General features: G+C 69.7%; 4 protein-coding genes across 4 annotated transcripts; 1 reads left to right on the top strand and 3 right to left on the bottom strand.

The window, feature by feature from the left end:
* Positions 1–2,582: 2,582 nt before the first annotated feature.
* MAP1S (microtubule associated protein 1S) lies at positions 2,583–11,657 on the bottom strand. Its single transcript, XM_052801658.1, is given in 10 exon segments — positions 2,583–4,338; positions 4,463–4,681; positions 4,830–5,071; positions 5,073–5,516; positions 5,518–6,171; positions 6,173–8,090; positions 8,602–8,742; positions 8,870–8,952; positions 9,609–9,710; positions 11,429–11,657. Coding segments are annotated over 10 exon segments (4,158 nt in total). The 5' UTR covers positions 11,628–11,657; the 3' UTR covers positions 2,583–4,182.
* A 1,615-nt stretch (positions 11,658–13,272) lies between these two features.
* LOC128148406 (cocaine- and amphetamine-regulated transcript protein-like) lies at positions 13,273–15,050 on the bottom strand. Its single transcript, XM_052802204.1, has 3 exons — positions 14,436–15,050; positions 13,713–13,796; positions 13,273–13,562 (listed from the first exon to the last, which is right to left on the bottom strand). Exons 1-3 carry the CDS (start codon positions 14,565–14,567, stop codon positions 13,455–13,457), a joined length of 324 nt encoding a protein of 107 aa, XP_052658164.1. The 5' UTR covers positions 14,568–15,050; the 3' UTR covers positions 13,273–13,454.
* A 16-nt stretch (positions 15,051–15,066) lies between these two features.
* LOC128148404 (survival motor neuron protein 1-like) lies at positions 15,067–16,837 on the bottom strand. Its single transcript, XM_052802202.1, has 6 exons — positions 16,750–16,837; positions 16,345–16,530; positions 15,961–16,245; positions 15,748–15,828; positions 15,578–15,663; positions 15,067–15,312 (listed from the first exon to the last, which is right to left on the bottom strand). Exons 1-5 carry the CDS (start codon positions 16,774–16,776, stop codon positions 15,586–15,588), a joined length of 657 nt encoding a protein of 218 aa, XP_052658162.1. The 5' UTR covers positions 16,777–16,837; the 3' UTR covers positions 15,067–15,312; positions 15,578–15,585.
* Positions 16,838–18,088: 1,251 nt separating this feature from the next.
* GADD45B (growth arrest and DNA damage inducible beta) lies at positions 18,089–19,887 on the top strand. The gene is made up of 4 exons (XM_052802203.1): positions 18,089–18,306; positions 18,407–18,508; positions 18,845–19,058; positions 19,196–19,887. The coding sequence occupies exons 1-4, from the start codon at positions 18,269–18,271 to the stop codon at positions 19,307–19,309; spliced, it is 468 nt and encodes a 155-aa protein (XP_052658163.1). The 5' UTR covers positions 18,089–18,268; the 3' UTR covers positions 19,310–19,887.
* The last annotated feature ends 1,845 nt before the right edge of the window (positions 19,888–21,732 follow it).

Below are 21,732 nucleotides of genomic sequence, written 5' to 3'. Positions count from 1 at the left end.
GCAGCGGGAGAGGCACCGCGGGGGGGTCGGGGCGTGCACAGGGGTGCCGATGTTCCCCCCCCCCGCAAAAAAAAAAAAAAAAATAAAGGAGGGAAAGCGCCGAGCCCTGCACCTGCAGCTGGGGGGGGGGGGGGAGTTCGCGGGGGGGGGGGGGGGGCTGCCCGCAGCACCGGGAGCGGCGTTTTGGGGAGGGGGGGGCTGCACTCGTGCACGGCGATGGGAGGGTGGGGGCTTTTATTGAGGAGGGGGCACCGGGGGGTGCCCGGGGCGGGGTGCGCTGCAGCGGGGAGCCATGCACAGCGGGGGTGGGGGGGGTCTGGCCGAGGCGAAGGGGGGGGGGAACGCGGGGCTGCACCCCAGCCCCGGGGAGGTGAGGATGCTGCAGCGGAGGTTCGGGGGGGGGGGGGGTGGGGGGGGGCTGCACCCACGCACCGCGCGGGAGCTGCACGGCGGGGCCGGGGGGGCTGCACCCTACCCCGGGTACGCGGGGGTCGGTCCCTGCTCGCTGCCTGCTCCCCCCCCCCCCCCCCAGCGGGTGGGATCGGGTCCCGATCCCGGTGGGACCGCACTCACCTGCGGGGGCCGCTCCCGCTCCGCCGCCGCCCCGCGCCCGCTCCGGGCCGCGCGCTCCGGGCCGGGACCGCGCCGGGGGAGGTGGTGGTGGTGGCCACGCCCTCTCCTGCCGCGCCGCTTCGCTATTGGTCACCGCGCCCGGCAGCGGTTACCGCAGCCAGCGGTTACCGCTTTTCATTGGCCGGACCGCCGCCGCGCCGAGCGCGGGGAGGGGGGTGATTTGCATTTTTAAAGCGGCCGCCGCCCCCCCCCCCCCCCATACACATACACACCGGGGGGGGGGGGGGGACGACGGACGCGATGCGGGGCGGGCCCAGAGCCGCCCGCACCGGCACCTCGGCCGCGGGGCTTCCAGCATTCCCGAGGCTGCCACCCCCCGGGGCTGCTAACGGTGCAACCGCTCCCACCCTGCACTCCCCCCCCCACGCCGTGTCCGACCCCCCGACAGCTACAACCGCCCCCCCCCCCCCCCCCCCGGGGCCGGCCCCCGGTGCAACCGGCGCCGCCGGTGCCACCCGGTGCCTCGCACCCCGCTGAGCTCATGCCCCGGCTCCGGCTGACACCGGGGCGGCCGCGGCGCAGCTGCGAGTGCGGGGAGCGGGACACGGGCAGCGGGGGCTGCCCAGCGGGTGGGGGGGGGGGGGGTCGGGACTTTGCCCCCCGGGAATCATCCACAAACATCCCCCCCACACACTCCCCGAAATGGGGACCCGGCCCCACACGGTGTTGTGCCACCACCCGCCGGTGGCGGAGCCGTGGACGGTGGGGGCCGGTGCGTCACCCCGAAGCTTCGGTTACGCTCCCGCGTGTCCCATCGAGAGGTGTCCGTCCCCCGGGGACGGTTCGGCTGCGGATCTGCCGGGCTGAACCGGCCGGTGCCACCGAAAGAGCCCCGGTGCCACCGAAACAGCCCCGGTGCTACCGTCACAGCCCCGGTGCCGGGGACGGAGGGGTCCGTGGGGATCAGGCCGGTGCCCCCACCGCTCTCGCGGGCACCTCTGTGACCCCGCGGCTTCCAACGGGGCGGCGAGGCCGAAGAAGACCCCGGTGCCCCCCCGGGAGAGGTGCTGCCACCCCCTCCCCACGGCCACGGGCCCCCTCGGCTCGCGCAGCCCGACGCCGACCGGGACCCTTCACCACGCCGGCAAAAAACCTCGTCCTGGGGAGCTGGGGGCTCAGAGGGGCCCGGTGGGACGGTGACAGCGGTGGCATTGGGAACAGCCCCGGCCCCCCCCCAGCCTCGACACTGGAGGTCACAACCGGCCTCCCAGGGAGCGAATCCCCCCCCCCGGCAGCACTGGCGGAGCCCCCTCCCCAAGATGCTGCCGTGGTCCCGCCACCGGAGGAAAGGGCCTGGCAAGGTCCTGGGAACGGGGAGGGTTGGGGGGTGGAGAGATTTGGGGGAACGGGAGGTTTTGGGGGTGGCTGGGGGGGGTCCAGGGGTGGGTTTCGTTTCCCTGGTCCTGCCAGGCTCGGGCTGACCACGCAGGGTGGGGGCTCAGCCCCACAGCCGGGTTACAGGGCCATGGGACCCCCCCCGCCCAGCACCGAGGAGGCTCCAGACCCCCCCCCAGGACCCCTCCCTGTGCCAAGCGTGCGGGGACAGAGCGCTGCAGCCCCCTCCTCCGCGGGCCGGGGGCGGCGGGGATGGGGATGCAGTTGTCATGGCAACCCCGCATCCATCCTCAGCATCCTCAGCCGTGCTGGCGCACCAGCCCCGCTCAGCCCCACCGCGCAGCCACCCCCCCACCCCCTCTCCAACCCCCCCAGGGTAATGCCCTGGACCCCCCCCCCCCCCCAGCTCCCCCCCCACCGCAGGATGCGGCCCCAGAGCACCCCACACACCCCAAGGGCTGAGCCCAACCGAGCCTTCACCGCCCCCCCCCCCCCCAAACCACCCTGCAGCATCCCAGGACCCCACAGTGGCACCCAGCCACCCCCCCCAGCAAGGACCAGGGGAGCCCCCCAAACCTCCTCCCGCCCCCCAAACACAGGAGGCAGAGAGCAGCCGGGAGCTATCCTCTCTTTAATGCTCATTTTCAACACATTTGCCAAACGGGAACGTGGCGTGCAAGACGGGGAGCGTGCCGGCGTCCGTGGGCAGGGGCTGGGGGGGCCACAATTTCCCCCCCCCCCCCAACCTCCAAACCAGCTTCCAGCTAAGAAAAAATATATAAAGCACTACAGGTGAAACATTCAGTCCCCCCCCCTCCCCGAACACGTAGGACGATACAATCCAAGGTAAAAGCCCCCACGGCCACAAGCCGGTGCCCGGGATGGGGTGGGGGGGCTGGGGGGGTCCACAGATAAATAACCTCCCTCCAGACCAGGTTTGGTTTTGTTCAGTTTTCGCTTTTGTTTGTTTGTTTTCTTTCTTTTTTTTTTTTCTCTCCTTTTTTTCTTAAAAAGTCATTACAAAAAGAGCCAGCGAGGAGCCTCCTACAAAATGGGTTAGTGTTTGCCCCAGCCGGGGGGGGCAGATCCTGCACCCCCCCCCCCAGCCCATCCACCCCCACTCTCCACTCACAAAACCCCTTAAAAATTGCACGTGACATTTGGTTTCTTAACAGCCTTCCAGCAACTCGAGGGCTTGGGGGTGGATGATGGGGGGGGAAAGCTGCCTTCCCCAGCCCCCCCCCCCCGCCCCACCAGCTGGGGTGCAGGGTCAGGCCCCGCAGCCCCTGCTGCCGGGGAGGGAAGAGCCATCAGTGCAGCAAGCTGCCAGGTCTCAGCCCGATGGAGAGGAAAGCCCCCCCCCAGCTGCTGTACATGATGGGGGGGGGCCACACAACGACACACAACCGCTCTTGGCGGCCACGGGGTCTGGCCGTGACCGGGAAGGGGGGGGGGGACAGTGCCAGGGACAAAGCCCATGGCTGTAGTGCCGGAGGAGCAGCCATCGCAGCCCCCCGAGCCTGGGCACAAGCCCTGGCGCTGTCCCACGGGGATGGGACCCCCACCCTGGGGTGGCCAAGATTGTCCCACCAGCCCTGTGCCCCCCAGGAAGGTGACCCAGCCCCCCCCCCCCCCCGAGGGCCAGGGCTGCAGGTACTGGGGTGGGGGGGGGGTTGGCAGTAGTGGCTTGTCCAGGGAGGGGGTAGGAACAGCAAACAACAAAATTTACCCTGTTAAATCGAGCACAGCTGGGGCTCGCTGCCTCCTCCCCGGGAAACGGCTCAGCACCGCTGCTGGATGTAGGGGGGGACAGATCCTGCCCCCCCCCCCCAAAAGGCAGGGTGGTCACCCTGTCCCCGGTTGGTCCCTCACCATTCCCCCCCCTCCCCAGGACGGCGGTGGGTGCAGAGCGAGGAGTGCACGGCTCCGGCGTGGGCATGCGGGAACCACGCGGCGTGTGAGGGTGCGGCGTGTGGGTGCTGTGGGCTCGGGGTCCCCGGAGAGCCCCTGCCAGTCCTGGGGGGGGGGGGGGGGGGGGAGAACGACCCCATCTCCCCCCCCCAGCAGAACCCCCTCTCCCTCCCCTCCGAGCCACAGTAGCCGGGGGCTGGCGCAGCCCCGAGTCACCGGGTGCGGAGGGAGGGAGAGGGGGGGGGCTGACGGAGGCAGAGGAGGGTGGGGATGAAGGCCACGCCGCAGCCGCCCCCCCCCCCTTCAGAACTCCACCTTGCAGGCAGGGAAGGTCTCATCCTGCATGGCCACGGTGCTGTTGCTGCCCAGCACCGTGATGCCCAGCTCCTGCTGCCGGTCGTGGGTCTCCTGGTACCACTCATGCATCACCAGCGAGTCAAAGGTGGGGATCAAGGTCACCTGCAAAGACACCCACCGCATCGCATCACCGCAACCCACACCCCCACACCCCCCCCCCCAGTACCGGGAAAGGGCTGATCCCACCGCTCCGGGTATCCGGGGAGCAAAGGGTGGGGGGTCTCACCTGGATGTCGGTGCCCCACTGGTGCTTGCCGGCAAGCAGGGCGTCGAGGAGGGACCGCAGGACGCCCTCCTTCAGGTGGTCGTCGCCGCTGACCACGTAGCAGAGGGAACGGACGCGCCGGAAAAACTCCTCGTCCACCGTCCGGGCGCTCCAGGACCCGGGCAGGTACGCCAGGTCCACGTAGACGGGGGGGCCAGGGGGGGGCCGCAGCCCGTGTGCCTGCCAGCACAGGAGTACAGGAGCTGTGAGCGGCAGCCCCCAAACCCCCCCCCCAAACCCATTGCACGGCACCAGCGGTGCCTCCGAGCTGCTCCGGCACGGGGACACCGGAGCCGGCAGCGCCCACGTCCCACCCCCAGCCCCGTACCTGCCGGCGATGCCCTGCCAGCTCCCGCCAGCGGCCGGGCTCCAGCGCCGCGGGTGGTCCCCGGGGTGCGGGTGTCCCCGCCAGAGGGTCCCTTCTTGTCCCCAAGGGACAGCCTGGCTTTGTCCCCAACGTCACGGGCCGAGCTGGCGGGGCCCCTGGCCTTGGGGGTGGAGGTGGGGTGCCGGGGGGGCTCAGCCCTTGAAGCGGCGGGTGCCGAGCCCACGCGGGACGGGGTCCTCTTCACCTTGCCGGGGGGCTCCTTCTTCCCGGCGCGGGTCTGCTCGGCCGGCAGCGCCTCGGGGTCCACCATGCAGATACCGGGCTGGGCGGGGATGGGGCAGGGGTCCTTCATGGGGGCCGGCAGCGGGTCACGGGCCCTGGCCGTGCCGCGGGTGGGCTGCTCCGAGTCCTCGTCCGACTCCAGCCCGTCGGCCAGGATGGAGGGGCAGTCCTCGGTGGCCGGAGGGACGTCGGAGTCGGAGAGGGTGGGCAGCGACTCGCTGACGGAGGTGGGGGGTGTCTCGCCCACCGGCTGGCGGGGCCGGCCCCGGCGCTGCACCAGCTCCTGCGACGGGTCGCTGTCCGACAGCTCCCGGGGGCTGGCGGCGGCCGAAGGCGACCGCTCCGATTTGGGATGCTCGAACTCGCAGGGTGACACCAAGCAGAGGTCCACGTCGTGGGGCGAGTCGGAGCGGCGACCGGGCCCGCGTCACCGCGTCACCGTCGGCCCGCGGCGGGTGGTGGCACGGCCGCAGCGGCAGCGACAACCCGCCTTTGGTGGCCTCCGGCTCCGGCGTCCCCCCGGTCCCCCGGGACCGCCTGCCCTCCTCCGGTGGGGACTCGCTGACGGGTGGCAGCACCTGCTCGAAGGAGACCGAGAGCGACTCGTCCACCTCGGTGGAATGCGGGGAGCCCACCTCGGCCGGCAGCGAGGGGGTGGTGACGGTGGGGGACACGTCGGGGACGTCGTCCTTGAAGGGGCTGAGGGAGAGGCAGCCCGCCTGCTTCTCCTGCGAGGAGCCGGAGCCGTCCTGCGAGGCTTTGCCCCCCGCCGCCGGCCAAGGGTTTGGGGACTGGTTGGTGCTGGCGCCCGGCTCCTCCGTGCCATCGTCCACTGGTGACTGGTGGAAGGGAGTGTGCCCGGCGCTGGCCGGCCCCGAGCTGGCTGGAGACATCATCTCCAGGGTTTTCTCCTCGGAGCTGCCGCAGGCATCCTCGCCGCCCTCGGGGCCGTGGTTGAGCATCCCGGTGGGCGTCAGGTCGAAGTTGACGCTGCGGTCGCTCTTGGGGGTCTTGGCCAGGGGCGAGGGGGGACAGACGGCTCTCAAAGGGCTGCTCTCCAGGTAGCGGAAACGCTGGGGGCTGTCGGGGTCCTCCAGGCCGTTTTCCAGGCAGGATGAGTCCCCAGGTCCCGCCGGCTCCCCAGCCCCCCCGTTCTCCAGCGGCGAGGGCTCCAGCTCGCTCTCGGCCGTGGTGATGCCCTCGTCCGTCGATTCCTCCTTCCTCCTCCTCCCGCTGGCCCCCGGCGAGGCGGCCCCCCCGGCCCCGCTCGGCCTCCGGCAGCATGTCCTCAGGGGAGGAGGACTTGGAGCCGTCCGATGTCCCCGGCTCCTTCCTGCCACCTGCCTCCCGGGGGGCTTTGGCCTTGGGCTTCTCTGGCTCCTTCTTGACGGGGGGTTTCTTGATGCTGCCGGCCTTGGCCGGGAGTTTGCGGGTCTCCGGGACCGGCGTTTTCCGGACCAGGGTCTTGGCAGAAGTCTTGGCCTCTGCCTTGCTCTCCTTCGTATCCTTCCGCAGCGTCTCAGCCTTCACCTCCTTCTTCACCACCTTCACCTCCTTCTTGGCCTCCCCCTTCGCCTCGGCCCCCTCGTCCTTCTTCAGCGGCTTCTTCTCCTCTTTCCGGGGGACAGGCTCCTTCTTGGGCACCGCTTTCTCCTTGCTTGGCTTTGGCTTTGCGTCCACCTTCAGCTTCTCCATCGAAGAGTCCAGCTTGGCCCGAGCATCCTTGGCTTTCTCCTCTTCCGACCCTGCTCTGGCCGTCTCCCCCAGGGATTTTGGCTTCTCCTTGGTCCCTGCCTTCATGTCCTTCCTCTCCACCTTTGATGGAGCCTTCTCCTTCGGCGCCGGTGCCCCGGTGTCCACCAAGCTGAGCTTGGAAGCCGACTTCAGGCTCTCCTTGCTCTCTGCCCTCCTCTGCTTGAGCGGTTTCTCGGGTTGGGGCACGGACGGCCCCTTCAAGTCATTCTTGGTGACCACGGGATGCTTGAGGAACTCCAGGTGCTTCACCTTCTCCAGCCCCTCCAGGATGCGGCCCTGGGGGGTGCAGCCGGGGAAGAGGACCCGGATGATCTTCTCGGAGGGGCTGACGGGGTGCCAGACGAGCAGGGCGCAGACGGAGGTCAGGCACTGCAGGGGCAAATCCTGCTCCTTGGGGTAGCTGTTGCCCGACCATTGCTGCAGGAGAAACTCCAGCTCTTTGGTGCCTTTCACGGGGTTCAGGACGTACATGTCCAACCGGCCCACTCCCATCTTCTGGAAGAGGACGGTGGGTTCCGCGCGGGGTCCGCTGTCCCGGGCCAGCGGGTTGGGACGGATGCCCAACTTCTCCAGGTAGTGCAGGGTCAGGGCAGCCTCATCGCAGCTCTTCAGCACCCGGGAGTTGCCCTCGATGTCCTTCAGCTTCTCGGAGGCGTTGAGGAAGACGACACCCAGTTCTGGGGAGATGAGGTTCTTTGCCCAGTCCCCGTTGCCCTGCGAGCCTTGGGACGGATCCTCCTCCAGCTCGGCCAGCTTTCTCTGCAGCAGGCTGTTGACGCCGGGCAGGCTGTCCGTGCCCGCATGCGTCACCAGGATGGAGTCGATGCGGTCCAGGTGCCGGACCAGCTTCCAAAAGGATGACTTGGGGTTGGAGCCTCCGTTGACCAGAACGTTGAAGCCGTTGACGGCAAAGAAAGCCGAGTCCCCTCTCCCGCCCGGGAAGATATAGCAGCAGGGCTTGGAGAGTTTGAGGAAGCCGACCATGGTGGGGGGCTCGAGGAGGTCAAAGGGGGACTGGGGCTCCAGCGACTCCGAGAGGTACTCCATGAACTCCTCCAGCCCCTCCATCTCCGGCAGGATGCAGCCCGGGTTGTAGCGCAGCTCGATGAAGTCCTGGAGGTTGTGGTGGTCCAAACCCGAGTCCCTCCACTCCCCAAAGTCGGGGCAGCTGATGGTCAGCCTGGCCTTGGCCGAGGGGTCTGCGGAGCTCAGGATCTCCCCTACCTGCGAGGGGACGGGGACAGCCAGAGCTTCAGGTGGGACAGGGCACCCAGGGCCAGAGACGTGACAGCCTGGGGGTGCCCTGCCTCAGCCCCCCCTCCCCGGCAAGCACAGGGCACCCCTTCCCCAGGGGCTCCCGCAGCCCCATCCCACTCCCCATACCTGGTGCTGGCCACTGGCACGATGCCCAGAGTGGGGGGGCCGGTCCCCGATTCACACCCACCCCCAGCTGCGGCTCAGGGCCAGGATGCGGCCGATCTCCCCCCCCCTCCCCAAGCCCTGTGGCGGGAGGGATGTGCCGGCGCGGCTGCCTGCGGAGCAGACAGCTGGGCCAGCCTCCCGCTCGCGCTGCCGCCATGCCCAGCTCCCCGCCGAGACGCCGGAGAACGTGAGCAGACAGTCGCTCCGGCAGCGCCGGCCCACGGCCCCCCCTCCCCATCCCTGCTCATCGGCAGCCAGGCCTGGGAGCCGGCGAGAGCAGGCAGCTCCTTCCTGGGGGTCCCCGGCACCGCACCTCCTTGTCCGTGAAGATCTGGATGAAGTCCCGCAGGGAGAAGCAGCCCGTCTGCAGCATCAGCTCCCCCGTCTCCTCCACGCAGGGCCCCGCGAACACCAGCAGCTTGTGCTGCGACACGTCCGTGATGAGGTTTCGCAGCTGAGGACGGAAGGGACACGAGGACGGAGGGGACATGAGGATGCCAGCGGGCTCCATGCCATGGCACCCCCCTGCCAGAGGCTCTGAAGGGGCCACGGCCACGTCCCCCGGCCCCCCTCCAGCTCACCTCGTCACACAGGGACTTGTCGGAAGGGTTGAGCAGCACCAGGGTCTCCAGCACATCTCCCCGGTGGTGGAGGGTCCGCTGACCTGCAGGGAGCCAAGGGCTGACACCCGCCCTCCCCAAAACGATGGGGCTGCACCCCAGTTTGGCCTCGTCCCGTGGGGATGGGATTGGGAGGGGGACACGACGACACACGGCAGCAGGGCCAGCGCCGGCCCACTTCCCCCACGGAAGAGGGACAGCCACCATCCCAATCCCGGACACTGCGGAGGCCAGCGGATCCGCTGAGCCGAAGGACACATTTCCCGTGTCCTTCCTGCTGCAGGGAGGGGAAGAAAAAGCTGGGGGGTCAGGCTGGGGGAGCACCTTATGCCCCCCCGCCAAGCACCGCAGCACGGAACAGGCACCGGAGCGGCCCCGGCATCCCCGGCTCCATCTTCTTTCCTTTCTTTCCGTGGGAAATCACATCCCGCCCCGGGATGGGTGAAGGAAGCAGTTTCTCACGTGGGGGATCACGGGGCTTGGCCGTGGCGGCAGTGGGGGGGCCACAAAGCAAAGCCTGTTCCCGCAACAGCCGGGGGGGCGGTGGGGAGGGGGGCCGGTGGGGAGGGACTTGCACGGATGTGCGAGTCCCTCCCCACCAGCCCCCCTCCCCACCGCCCCCCCGGCTGTAGTGGGGAGGGTTTCCCACACCCCACAAATTAAATACCAGCTGGGGGGGGTGCGTGCTCCCCTCTTTTACCTTTCACGATGCTGGAGAAAGTGGCTGAGTGACGGGACACGAAGAGCTTCAGCTGCTCATCCAAGTTGCAGGAAGAGAGGTCGATGTCCCAAGAGCGGATTCCTTTAGAGAGGAGGGGGACACAAAAATAGCGGGGGGGTGGGGGGTCAGCCCCAATAGCACCCACCGGCACCGTGCCCCGACACCGCAGCACCCACGTGACACTGGTTTATGCAAGAAGCAGCATGGTTGGGACTGTATCCCCCCCCCACGCACCCTGGTCCCCCCTCTTACCTTGCCCCAAGACACAGCCGTGCCAGCCCGGTGGCTTTTGGGGTGACCCCAGTGGGTCCCCAAGCCCAGCCGGACCCCGGCACGAGGCCGATGCATCGATCGGCTGCCCGGCGGACAAGCACCTTGCGCGGTGACTCACGGCAGCACCAGCTCTGCCAACCCAAAACCCGGGCCCCCGGGGCGATGGGCGCACCTTGCCGGCACCTCTTCAAAGGCGGCAATTAAAGGAATTAACGGTGCCGGAGGATTCGGTACACAGGGTGCTCCCGCCGGCACCGATGTGGGTGCTCCCAGCTCCCAGAGCAGGGTCAGGAACCCCCAAAGAGCAGCCCCAAAACACTCACAACCCCTTCAGGACACCCCCAGGGGGATTCGCGGGGGGGCTGCCAGCCCCCCACCGCAGCAGCCGACCAGCGTGGCCGCAACCGCTCCCCGCTAACGGCCCGGCAAACCGGCAGACGATGGCGTAAGACGGCCGGGCCTCGGCGCAAGGCGGCCCTGGGGGGGTTGCACAAATTTTGCACAAGGCGCCGGGCGAAGGCTGGGGCCGTTTTTGGGCAGTTTCGCTGCTTGGGGCCAGCGGGGTTCGGTCCTGCCCTCGTAGGGTGCTGGGTCCCACGAGCGTGGGGTGGGGGACACACACGATGGGGCAGTTGTGGCAACATGTGTGTGTCCCCCCCGTGATTTGGGGGACCTGCTCCAGCGCAGGGCTGCTCCGATGCCACGGCCTGAGGCCCCCCCCCAGCTCCAGCCACAGCTCAGGGAAGGCCGGGAACACGAGATGGGAGCAGGGGCTGAAGGGGGTCCCTGCAGCATGGCCCCCCGCCCTGGGTGAGCCCAGCATCCCCCCCCCAGCCCAGCTTCTGGCCCCCACAGCTGCGTGGGCCAAGGTCCCAGGTGGTGACACGGGGAGGGGACAGGTCTCAGGGGTCCACCCGCAGCCCCAGAGCCTGGGGACGGACCCTAGGGGGAGAGGGGGCAGATCCCTAAGGTCCAGGGGGGCAGGTCATGGGGGCGGGGGGGGCCAGCAGCACTTGAGTGGGGGGGACAGATCCTGAGGGTCTGGGGCAGGAGATGAGGCAGATCCTGGGGGTCTGGGGCAAGACGGGGGGGGGATCCTGGGGGGCAGATCCTGGGTGGTCTGGGGCAGGAGATGGGGCAGATCCTGGGGGGCAGATCCTGGGGGTCTGGGGCAAGAAAGGGGCCAGATCCTGGGGGGCAAATCTTGGGGGATCTGGGGCTGGGGAGGGAGCAGAGGTTGGGGGGTCCAGATCCTGGAGACCTGGGGCAGGAGGGGGAGAACCGGGAGAGCCCGGGGGGGGGGTCAGACCCCGGGGACCGGGGCGGGGGGGGTGTCAGACCCCGGGGTAGCTCCGGTGTGGGCGGATCCGCGGGGGGGGGGGGGGGGGGGGAAGAGGACGCGGGGCAGGAGAAGGGCAGAGCCCAGAGCATCGTGCACGGGTGAGGGCCAGTCCCACGGGCCCCGCCACCGGGGCAGCACCGGGACCACCGCGGCCGCCACCGCGCCCCGCTAGCCGCGGGCTCACCTCGCTCCAGCTGCTGCAGCGCGGCGGCCAGCAGGCCGGGCCGGTGGCAGCCGCCACCCACGATGGCCAGTAGCGAGTAACGGCGCGGTCCCGCGGCGGGGCCGGGAGGAGGAACCGGAATGGCCGTCGCCGCCGACACCGCCCGGCCCGCTCCCTCCGCAGCCCCCGCGGCCCGCGCCGCCGCCGCCGCCGCCGCCATCTTCGGCGCCCCCCGCCCGCCGCGCCGGGCCGCGGCCACGCCCCCGCTGCGTCACCGCCCCCAAGCCCCCGCCCCCGCCACCACTGATGTCACCGCCGGCCAATGGGGGAGAGCGGCGGGGAAAGGGAGGGGAGGGGCGGGAGCGGCGGCGGCGGGTGGTCTTAAAGGGGCAACGGCGGGGTGGGGCCGCGGGGGTGGGGTCCGGTCGCCCGCGCAGGGCGGGGCAGGGCAGGGCAAGGGGGGGGGGGGTGCAGGCCGCACCGGGTGATGCGGTACCGGGGTGCAGAGCACAGTGCTGGTGTGCACAGAGCTGTACTGGGGTGCACAGAGCAATACTGGGGTGCAGAGCGCAGTACCAGTGTGCACGGTGCAGTGCTGGTGTGCACAGAGCTGTACTGGGGTGCACAGAGCAATACTGGGGTGCAGAGCGCAGTACCAGTGTGCACGGTGCAGTACCGGGGTGCACAGCACAATACTGGGGTGCGCAGCACAGTACCGGTGTGCACACCACAGTACCAGGGTGCGCAGTGCAGTACTGGGGTGCACAGTGCAATACCGGTGTGCAGAGCGCAGTACCGGGGTGCACAGTGCAGTGCTGGGGTGCTCAGTGCAGTGCTGGGCTGCACAGCGCAGTGCTGGGGTGCATAGCGCAGTGCTGGGCTGCACAGCACAATACTGGGGTGCACAGCGCAGTGCTGGGGTGCACAGTGCAGTACCAGGGTGCACAGCACAATACTGGGGTGCACAGCACAGTACTGGGGTGCACACCACAGTACCAGGGTGCGCAGTGCAGTACTGGGGTGCACAGTGCAATACCGGTGTGCAGAGCGCAGTACTGGGGTGCACAGCACAGTACTGGCACGCAGAGCACAGTACCGGGGTGCACAGCACAGTACCGGGGTGCACAGCACAGTACTGGGGTGCGCAGCACAGTACTGGTGCACATAGCACAGTGCTGGGGTGCACAGCACAGTGGTGGTGTGCAGAGCACAGTACTGGTGTGCACAGCGCAGTACTGGGGTACACAGCACAGTACCGGTGTGCACACCACAGTACCAGGGTGCGCAGTGCAGTACCGGTGTGCACAGCGCAATACCAGTGTGCACAGCGCAGTACTGGGGTACACAGCACAGTACCGGGGTGCACAGCGCAGTGCCGAGGCTGTGCAGCGCAAGGCCGTGTCGTGCCCGGGGGGTGCAGCGCAGCGGGGTGCAGCGCAGGGGCTGTGCAGGGAACGCAGTGCAATGGCTGCGGGACCGAGCGGCCGCAGGCCAGCCTGGGCTGTGCGGTGCGATGGGGGGGCTGGTCCGTGTAGGGCCCTCACGTCCCCCTGTCCTCAGCCTCTCTTCCCAAACTGCTTCTCCACCCATCAGCCTCCGGCCGATCAGGAATAACCGGGGCCGTGACCACAAGAGCCCCCCCGGGCCCAGCCCTTGGCCCCCAGCCCACCCCAGCAATGTCCGCCCCCCCCACGCATCCCACCCCAGCCTCGGATGCCCCACACAGACCTGCAGCAGGATGGGACCCCACCCACCCACCCTGCCCAGCACCCCAGGACCCGTGCCCAGCAGCAGAAGGGTGCTGGCCCCCCAGAATCCCCCAAGGAGCAGGCAGCAGGCATGAATCCAAGTCGTTTAATGTGACTCTGACCCTGGACACCCACAGCCCCACGGGCCGGGGCACCCAAGGGTGCTGTACAGGCACATCCAGGCATGTCCCGGTGCGGGGAGGGGGCCGGGGGCCCACGGCTGCCCCTCCACTGCATGGGGCACAGCCTGGGCCAGCAGCATCCCGGCGGCTGCCGGTGTCCCCGGTGTCCTCGATCCCTTAGGAGCACTTGAGGATGAACAAGTTGCAGGCGGTGCCGCGGGGGCAGCTGCAGAGCTTCCCGATGCGTGCCCCCCTCCGCACCGCGCAGGGGTCCCCAGGCTCGCACTGCAGGACGGCACCCGTCAGCCCTGGAGCTCGGCCAGCCCAGACCCCCCAGGGCTGGACCCCCCACCACCAGCACCCAAAGGGTCCAGCTCCGGTGCCAGCCTGAGCACCCAGGGCTGAGCACCCACCACCCCCCCAGCCCGGCCGTACCAAGGGCACCCAGCTCAGCCTCTTCTCCACCGCCGGCAGCTCCCTGCTCCCCAGCTTCTCCAGCACCTCCTGCAGCGCCTCGACCTGCCGCAGACAGCACCCTGTCACCCCGAGCCCCCCGGGGGCTCTGGATCCACATCACCCCACGCCCCCAGGATGCTGGTGCCAGATCCTGTCCCACCCATGAACAGCACCCAGTCCCACCGGTTGCACCCTGGGGTGCAATCACCGCTCCAGACTCCCTGCGCCTGGCTCAGGCTCAGTCCCTGCCGGGGGGGGGGGGAGGAATCAGGGCTGGGGCAGGATCAGGGGGCTCGGAGTGGTAGGGTGCACCCTGGGTGCAGCCCCGTGTCCCCTCCCTGGCACCCACCACCTGCTCCCACCCGGCACAGCATCTCCCTTCACCACGCTTGAGCCAGGGCAGCCCGTCGGGGCAGGATGGGGAGGGAAAACCAGGAAAAAGCTACAAATTCCCACATGCCACGGGATGGCCCCGCTGCCCCCGGGGGAGCTGCTTTGAGGACCCCCCCCATAAGTGCTCAAGAGCAGCAGCAGAAAGCCGGTGGCGAGGTCTCGGTCTCCCCCTCCCCAATGCCCCAGCATGGCCAGAACCAGCCCCCAAACTGGGGCAACGGGAGCATGAGCACCCCGAGGTGCCCCAGAGCCACACGGGGGCTGCTGGGGGTCCTGTCCCCCCCCAGACACCGCTCCCCAGCCCCTTACCAGCTCCGTCTCCTCCTGGCTCTGCCCGGGCAGGCTCTTGGCTGGCTGGAGCCCCAGCACTGGCTCTGTGGAGCCCAGCAGGATGAGGCCGGAGCTGGCCAGGCAGAGCAGGCAGAGCCAGGCGCTTTCCATGCTCCCGGTGCCAGAAGCTTCTCCGGATGCTCCCAGATGTGCCCGACTCAGCCGGCTTTATAACCCCCTCCGCCGCCCCACCGCAGCCACCGACGGTCACCGGCGTGGGCAAACACCTGCTGACGCAGATGGGGAGCGGGCGCTTAGCAGGTGCGTGTGTGTCCCCCCAAACCTTGATGCTGTCATCAAGCTGGATAGGGGACACACGTCCCCGGGAGATGTATCCCCTGGGACACACGTGCCCCAAGCCGGCGGCAAGGAGCCGTCGGGATGTACGTCAGTGCCACGTCCAGCCGGAGCAGCCCAAGAGCCGGCGGGCGCAGAATCCCCCGCCGGGGCTGAGCCCCCCCAGCCCCGCAGTGAGGCAGAGGCCACTCTGCCAATTCCCTGAGCAAACACGGCTGTGGCGCGGCTCATCCCGGCGCGTCTCACCCGCCGGCGCGGCGCTGGCAGAGCCCAGGGTCCCTCCGGGGACGGCACAGACAGGCTGGCACACGGGTCTCACAAACAGCTTTATTCCAAAGGAGGGGATGGGGGGGTGGGGGACAAAGCGGGGGACACAAGGTGGGTGCTGCAGCCCCCCTGGGCCAGGGCTCTGATGCAGAGCTGGCCAGGGAGGAGAAAGGCTGCTCCCCCCCATCCCTGCAGCCAGGACCCCCGTGGGGGGGACCCCTCCACAAGTGAGGGGAGAGCAGGAGCGTGGTGTTGTGCAACGGCTGCCCCTCCGGCGGAGCACGGGATCCAGCTGGAAGAGAGCGGACACGGGTGAACGGCAGGGAATGGGCGATGGGGTATCCCAGCCCCCTCATTCCCATGTCCCACAGCCACACCAAGTCCCCCAGTGTCCCCATGGGGTCCCCCAGCATCCCTGTGGGGTCCCCCGCTGTCCCGCAGCCCTCCCAGGTCCCCCGTGCCTCCCCCCCACCCCGAGCAGGGTGGTGATGGGAGAGCAGGGCCCTGCGGGGAGCACGGGGAGGGGGGTCCCGGCACCAGAGCATCCCCAAACCCACCTGCCCTCCTAGCTGCGTGGGGGCTTCTGCCTGCGGCCCGGTCTCAGGGGGGGCTTGGCAGCCTCTGCCCGGCCTTCCTGGAGGCCCTGAGGCACAGAAGAGTGGGGGGGGTCAGGGGGGGACACCCTCTCCTTCCCCCCCCGCCCATCCCATTCGCCCCCCCGCCGTACCACGTAGAAGCCGGTGTGGTACCCGCTCATGTACCAGGCCATCAGCATCGCGGCCAAGGCGTTCTCCTCCTCCTCTTCCTCCTGCAGGGCGTGCAGCGGGGCTGGGGGCCACGGTGGGGGCATCACCTACCAGCAGCACCCGCAGCCCCCTAGGGAGATACCGGGGGGGGGCCACGGGGTGCCCCAAGGCCAGGGGGGATGGCGGGCACTCACCTCGGGGGGCTGGGGGGAGCAAGGCACCCGCTTGCCCTTCCTCCTCCTCGCGCTTGGGGGTGGCTCCCACGATGAGGCGGGACCCTCACCCCCCGGGGTGTCAGGGGACCCCCAGGCCCCGGGGCGGGGGGGCAGGAGATCGGCCAGCGCCTGCTCCTCGGTGTTGCCGTAGCCGTCGAATTCCACCAAGCACGTGCCGGCGGCGGGGTCCAGCGCCCGCAGGTGGGCAGGGTACAACCGCCCGTCCCCTGCCCAGGCGGTGACGCAGGCGTCGCCCACCCTCCACTGCGGGGAGATTTGGGGGGGGGGGGGGCAGGTGCTGGGGTCACAGGGGGACAGCGTGGACCCAAAATCCTAGGGGGTTTGGGTACACGGCTTCCTCACCTGGTGGCCTTCCTCCTCCTCCTCCTCCTCGCTGGGGATCACGCTCGAGGTGGGGGTCTTGGAGTCACCGTCCGACCCCTCGCCCGGGGGGTCCCGGGGGAGGGAGGTGCGGGGGCAGCGGAACGGGGCTGCCCCCGGCATCATCGCCTTCCCCGAGGACGAACCCCTCGTCCCGGGGTCGGGACCCTGCGGGCAGCAAAAGCGACGTCACGGAGCGGGACGGGGACACGGGCACCCGCGGAACATCCCAGTCCCATCCCGGACACCGGCTGGACCGGGGCGCCGAGACCCGCCCCCCCGCCCCGCCGCCGGTCCCGTCCTCCCGAGCCGGATTAGTCCAGCCCCTCCAGCCCCTGTTCGGTGGCCCACAGCCCCGGTCCGGTCGCCCACAGCCCCGGTGCCCACCCGCGGCCCCGGGGCACTCTCGGCCATGGCCCGGTGCGGGCGGCACCACCCCCGCGCCCACACGTGGCCCCGCGCCCCGCCCACAGCTCCCCGCGCCCCGCCTACCTACCCGCGCGGTGCCCTCTGGGTAATGTAGTCCCCGCCCTCCCTGCGGAGCGGGCGGGGCGCGCCGTGACTACACTTCCCAGAGAGCGGTGCGAGTGGGGCAGCGAGCGGGAGGGCAGAGCGCCGCCGCTGCCTCTCCTGCCCCCTGCTGGTAGGGAGGTGTGCATGGGTGCAACGAGTTGCGGCGGTTCTCGGCGGGGCGGGGACGGGACACCGGCGGGGGGGGGGGGCGGTACCGGCACCGTGGGTGGGCAGCGGGAGCGCGTGCAGCCGGGAGAGCCGCCCGGCGGGCGTGCAAGGCCGCGGGGCAGCCCCGGCAGGTGGCAGCCGCCGCCCGCCCCAGCCCCGGACCTCGGCCCGCCCCCCCCCCCCCCCCCCCCCCGCCCGGTGCACGGAGGTCCCAGCGCGTGTCCCCGTTTCCCCCGGGTTTGAGCGCACCGACACCCGACACCCCCCCCCCGCCCCGCCGTTACAAGTGCCGGTGCAGGGACCGAGCCTCCTCCGCGCCCCCGGTGCACGGACCGACACCCCCCCCCCCCCCGCCCCGGTCCATGGACGGACCCCCCCGGTGCCGCCCCCGTTGCACGGACAGACCCCCCCCCTTGCAGACCCCGGTGCACGGACAGACCCCCGGTGCCGCCCCCGGTCCGCGGTCGGACCCCCCGGTGCACGGACAAGACCCCCCCCCCCGGTCCATGGACGGACCCCCCCGGTGCCGTCGCCGGTGCACAGACAGACCCCCCGGTGCACGGACAGACGCCCGCCCCCCCCCTCCCCTTAGCAGACCCCGGTGCACGGACAGACCCTCGGTGCCGCCCCCGGTGCACGGACAGAAGCCCCCCCCTTGCAGACGCCGGTGCACGGACCGACCCCCGGTGCACGGACGGACCCCCCGGTGCACGGACTGACCCCCCTCGCCTTGCAGACCCCGGTGCACGGACAGACCCCCCCGGTCCATGGACGAACCCCCGGTGCCGCCCCCGGTCCACGGTCGGACCCCCCCGGTGCACAGACCGACCCGACACCCCCCCCCGGTGCAGCCCCCGGTTCCCGCACGGCCCCGGGGCGGGGGTTCCCCCCCTCCCTCACCCGCTCATCCCCACGTGGGACCCGCCGGCGGCGTCCAATCCCCGCAGCGCCCGCCCGTCCTTTTGTGCCGGATCAACCAATAGGTGAAGCGGGGGCGCCGCGTGACGCCCCGCCCCGTGGCGGGAGCCTATAAAAGGCGACGCCGGGCGCGGCGGGGGCTCACAGCGATCGCGCTGCAGCTGCGGCTGGAGGGAATCGAGCACCGCGACAGCACCGCGACAGCACCGCGACAGCACCGCTCTCGGGATTATCTCTCTTGGGATTTGCCTTCTCCTCCCGCGGAACCCGCGGCCCCTGGGCTCCCGCCCCGGATTACAATTGCACCATGACCCTGGAGGAGCTGGTGCCTTGCGATAGCAACAAGTAAGTGCGGCAGCCCTGGGTCGGGGGGGGGGGGGGGGGGAGATCGTCCTTGTCGTTGCTGTTGCTTACCGGTTCTCTTACCCCCCCCTCCCTCCCGTAGGATGCAGGCGGTGAGCGAGGCGGTGGAGCGGGTGCTGGTGGCAGCGCAGCGGCAGGACCGGCTGACGGTGGGGGTCTACGAGTCCGCCAAGCTGATGAATGTGTGAGTATCCCGGAGGGGGGGCCGGTCCGAGCAGGGTGGGTGTAAGGCAAGGTGTCTGTCCCGGGGGGGGTCCGGACGGCAGAGTTTGCATGGGGAAGGGAGGGGATGTTTGGCCAGGAGCGGAGTTGGCAAAGGGTTTGGGGACGGGGGGGCTGCCTGGAGCAGCCCCAGTGCTGTGGGTGGGGGGTCTGTCCCCCGTTCCTTCCCTGCACGCGGGGAGGTGGCCCCGGTGACATGGGGTGTCAGCGTCCCACGGGTGTGACAGCGCCAGGGTGGGGGGGTTTGCACCATCCAGAGCTGGTCCGGTCACCCCCTAAACGCCCCGTGCGCCCGCAGGGACCCCGACAGCGTGGTGCTGTGCCTGTTGGCCACCGACGAGGAGGACGAAGGTGACATCGCCCTGCAGATCCACTTCACTCTCATCCAGGCCTTCTGCTGCGACAATGACATCCACATCCTCCGCGTTTCGGGCATGCAACGCCTGGCCGCCATCCTGGGCGAACCCGCGCCGGGCGCCGAGCCCCGCGATCTCCATTGCCTCTTAGTCACGGTGAGTGGGACGGTGATGCACCGGCAGCCCCGTGATTCACGCCGGGCATCGCGCCAAGGACGGGAGGGGGGACGCAAACACTCAGGGCCACGTGTTTGGGGCGACGGTGGCACTAACCTCGTGTTTTTGCTTCCCAGAACCCGCACACGGACGCCTGGAAGAGCCAAGGGTTGGCGGAGGTGGCCAGTTACTGCGCCGAGAGCCGCGACAAGAACCAGTGGGTGCCGTACGTCTGTCTGCAGGAACGCTGAGCCGGTTCCGGCTGATGCCCAGCTCTGTATCTGAAGGAGGAGGAAAAAAAAAAAAAAAACTAAAACAACAGAAAGAAGAAGGAGAAATGGCCAGTTAAAAAACACAAACCCAAACACCCACCGATTTTATTTTTCTTTTTAACCGGAGAGGAGAAAGGAGCAGCCCGGCCGCACCGGTGGGCATGGGAAGGAGGCGAGCCGTGGCCGTGCCGTGCCGGCAGCCCGGTGGGACGCTGGCCGGAGCGCACCGGAGCCGTGCCGAGGAGTTGTGCTTGGCCGCGGGGACCGTGGGACCGAGGAGCCCCAGGACGGGTGCTGCGGGGCGGAGATGGAGACTGTTTTGTTTTCTTTTTGGCATCTGTGACTCGGCGGAGGCGAGGACTGCAGAGGGATGGATTTTTGCAAACGAACTGCTTTTGCCGAGGGATAAATTATCGTCTGCAGCGATGGACCTGCGCTGCCAGTGTCGGTTTTTGCACTCAAGCCACTTGGAGACCCTGATCTGAATCTATTCCAGAGTCTATTCTTATACCGATTTACGAAAATAATAATTATTTGCAATAAAATGTCTGAAGTCACGGGTGTCTGCCTTCCTCTGCTCTGCCGGAGCCGTTCCCACGGGGAGCGGGATCAGCCGCTCCCGGGCGGGTTTCGGGGAGGGGCCCCCCCCGGGCTGCGCTTGGCACCGGCCCGCTCCCAGCCTCCCCCCGGGTTTCTGCAGGGGGGGGGGCCCTCGGGGCAGGGCTGGGGCATTTCCCACCCATGCACAGCTCCCCCCACCCCCTTTCTCCAAAGAAGGGTCCTTCCACAAAAAAAACCACCCGCAGTGGGGATCCCATGCATGGTCCTGATGTCCGAGGGAAACTGAGGCACAGCCTGGGGGCTGACCCGGGGTTTCGGGACCACCCCCCCGCCAAACCGCAGCTCCCTCCGGCCTCCCCCGGCCGTGGGAACCGGGACTGCTGAGCCCCGCACCCCCCCCCCCCCCCCAACCCCTCGGGAGCCAGTACTCACACAGTGCTCGGCGCTGCAGATACCCACGGCCCTGGGGGGCGGGGGGGGGGCCGGGGGGCTGCTCTGACCGGCCTCTTCCTCCTGCAGCCCGGGGGGGGGTGTGTTTGACCCCACCTGCACAGATAAACCCTCCCCACACCTGCCCCCCCTGCCCCACAAACTGTGGGCACCTGTGCTCTTAAAGGACACCCCCCCCCGGGAGATGGGTGCCTGGACTCCTGGGTTCTTCTCCCACATACAGCCCCCCCCCTCCCCCCCCCAAGTGGGTGCCTGGATTTGGGGACAGGGAGAGAGGGATGATGAAGGGGAAACTGAGGCAGCGAACTGCAGGTGCAGCAGCCGCCCTCCCCGTGCCACCGTCCCAGCATGGTGGGGTGCGGGGTCCCCCCTCTGCGGGCAGTGGCAACCCCCCCCCGGGTGCTCCCCAGGTCCCCTCCTGGGGGCAGGAGCCACCTGTCTGTGCACAGAGGTGTGCACATGCGTGCATATGTGTGTGCACGCATGTGCACACGCGCGTGCGTGCCGGGGCCTGGTGCGGCACGGGAGCTGCCAGCCGCGCTCCGAGCGTCCCGGCATCGGCGCGTCGGAGCAGGCCCTGACCTGAGCTCACCCGCGCTCGCCCCCGCTGCACCCACCCCGGTTCACACGCGCGCACACGCATGTACACGCACGCATGCACACGTGACATCCCCGGGCACCACGCTCTGTGCACCGGTGTCAGCCCGGGGTGACGGTCCCGCTTCTGCCCTGGCCGAGCCACGTGGCCGGGGACACCCCGTCCCACCGGGACGCGGGGACCTGCGGAGGGCCGGGATCTGTGCCAGCCCCGTGGCCGGCACCGGGCTGCTGGGAGGGAGCCGGGACTCAGCCGGGAAGGCAATCCTGTCCGGCTGGGACATGGTGTCCAGCCTGCTTGGGGACACAGTGACCGTCCCATCTGGCTGGGGACGTGGTGGCTGTCCCAGGGTGCCTCACGTCTTGGGGAACGTGCCCTGCGCCCTCCCTTTGGGCTTTGACTGCAGGGGGAAACTGAGGCACAGAGGGACAGCGGTGGGAGTGTGACAGCCGAGGTCACCCAGGCAGCTGGGGACCCGTCCCAGCCCTTCTCCCACCCACAGTGTCGCAGGCTGGAGCCATCCCTGGGGCTGTGGGAGTGGGTGCCCCCTCCCAGTGTAGTGGGGGGGGTCCCACAGGACCAGGCAGGCCCTCAGTGGGGGCAATACCCCCACCCCTCCATGCATGGGATTGAGCTGGGTGCCCCAAACCATGGCCCCCACCCTGCAGCTGGGCTGGGGGGGGGACACAGAGTAAAGGACCACCCAGCCTGCCCCAGCGGGTCTGCCCAGCCACACCTGCAATGAGCTGGCAGGTCTCGGCTTGGAGCCCGGGGCTGGGGGGGGGTTGATGGG

Source organism: Harpia harpyja, chromosome 11 (assembly GCF_026419915.1).
Source record: "Harpia harpyja isolate bHarHar1 chromosome 11, bHarHar1 primary haplotype, whole genome shotgun sequence".
NCBI lineage: Eukaryota > Metazoa > Chordata > Aves > Accipitriformes > Accipitridae > Harpia > Harpia harpyja.
The sequence above is the reverse complement of the archived record's forward strand: the minus strand, read 5'-3'. Positions and strand labels throughout refer to the sequence as shown.

What these genes read in the sequence shown, in the direction of transcription:
- LOC128148406 (XM_052802204.1), bottom strand. Translation starts at nt 14,567, where the DNA reads ATGGAAAGCGCCTGGCTCTGCCTGCTCTGCCTGGCCAGCTCCGGCCTC. An exon ending in GCCAGGAGGAGACGGAGCTG is followed by an intron (nt 13,797 to 14,435) that starts GTAAGGGGCTGG and finishes TGTCTGCGGCAG; the next exon opens with GTCGAGGCGCTGCAGGAGGT. An exon ending in GGCTGAGCTGGGTGCCCTTG is followed by an intron (nt 13,563 to 13,712) that starts GTACGGCCGGGC and finishes GCCGTCCTGCAG; the next exon opens with TGCGAGCCTGGGGACCCCTG.
- LOC128148404 (XM_052802202.1), bottom strand. Translation starts at nt 16,776, where the DNA reads ATGGCCGAGAGTGCCCCGGGGCCGCGG. An exon ending in AGAGTGCCCCGGGGCCGCGG is followed by an intron (nt 16,531 to 16,749) that starts GTGGGCACCGGG and finishes TGCTGCCCGCAG; the next exon opens with GGTCCCGACCCCGGGACGAG. An exon ending in ACCACACCGGCTTCTACGTG is followed by an intron (nt 15,664 to 15,747) that starts GTACGGCGGGGG and finishes TCTGTGCCTCAG; the next exon opens with GGCCTCCAGGAAGGCCGGGC.
- GADD45B (XM_052802203.1), top strand. Translation starts at nt 18,269, where the DNA reads ATGACCCTGGAGGAGCTGGTGCCTTGCGATAGCAACAA. An exon ending in TCCGCCAAGCTGATGAATGT is followed by an intron (nt 18,509 to 18,844) that starts GTGAGTATCCCG and finishes GTGCGCCCGCAG; the next exon opens with GGACCCCGACAGCGTGGTGC. An exon ending in TCCATTGCCTCTTAGTCACG is followed by an intron (nt 19,059 to 19,195) that starts GTGAGTGGGACG and finishes TTTGCTTCCCAG; the next exon opens with AACCCGCACACGGACGCCTG.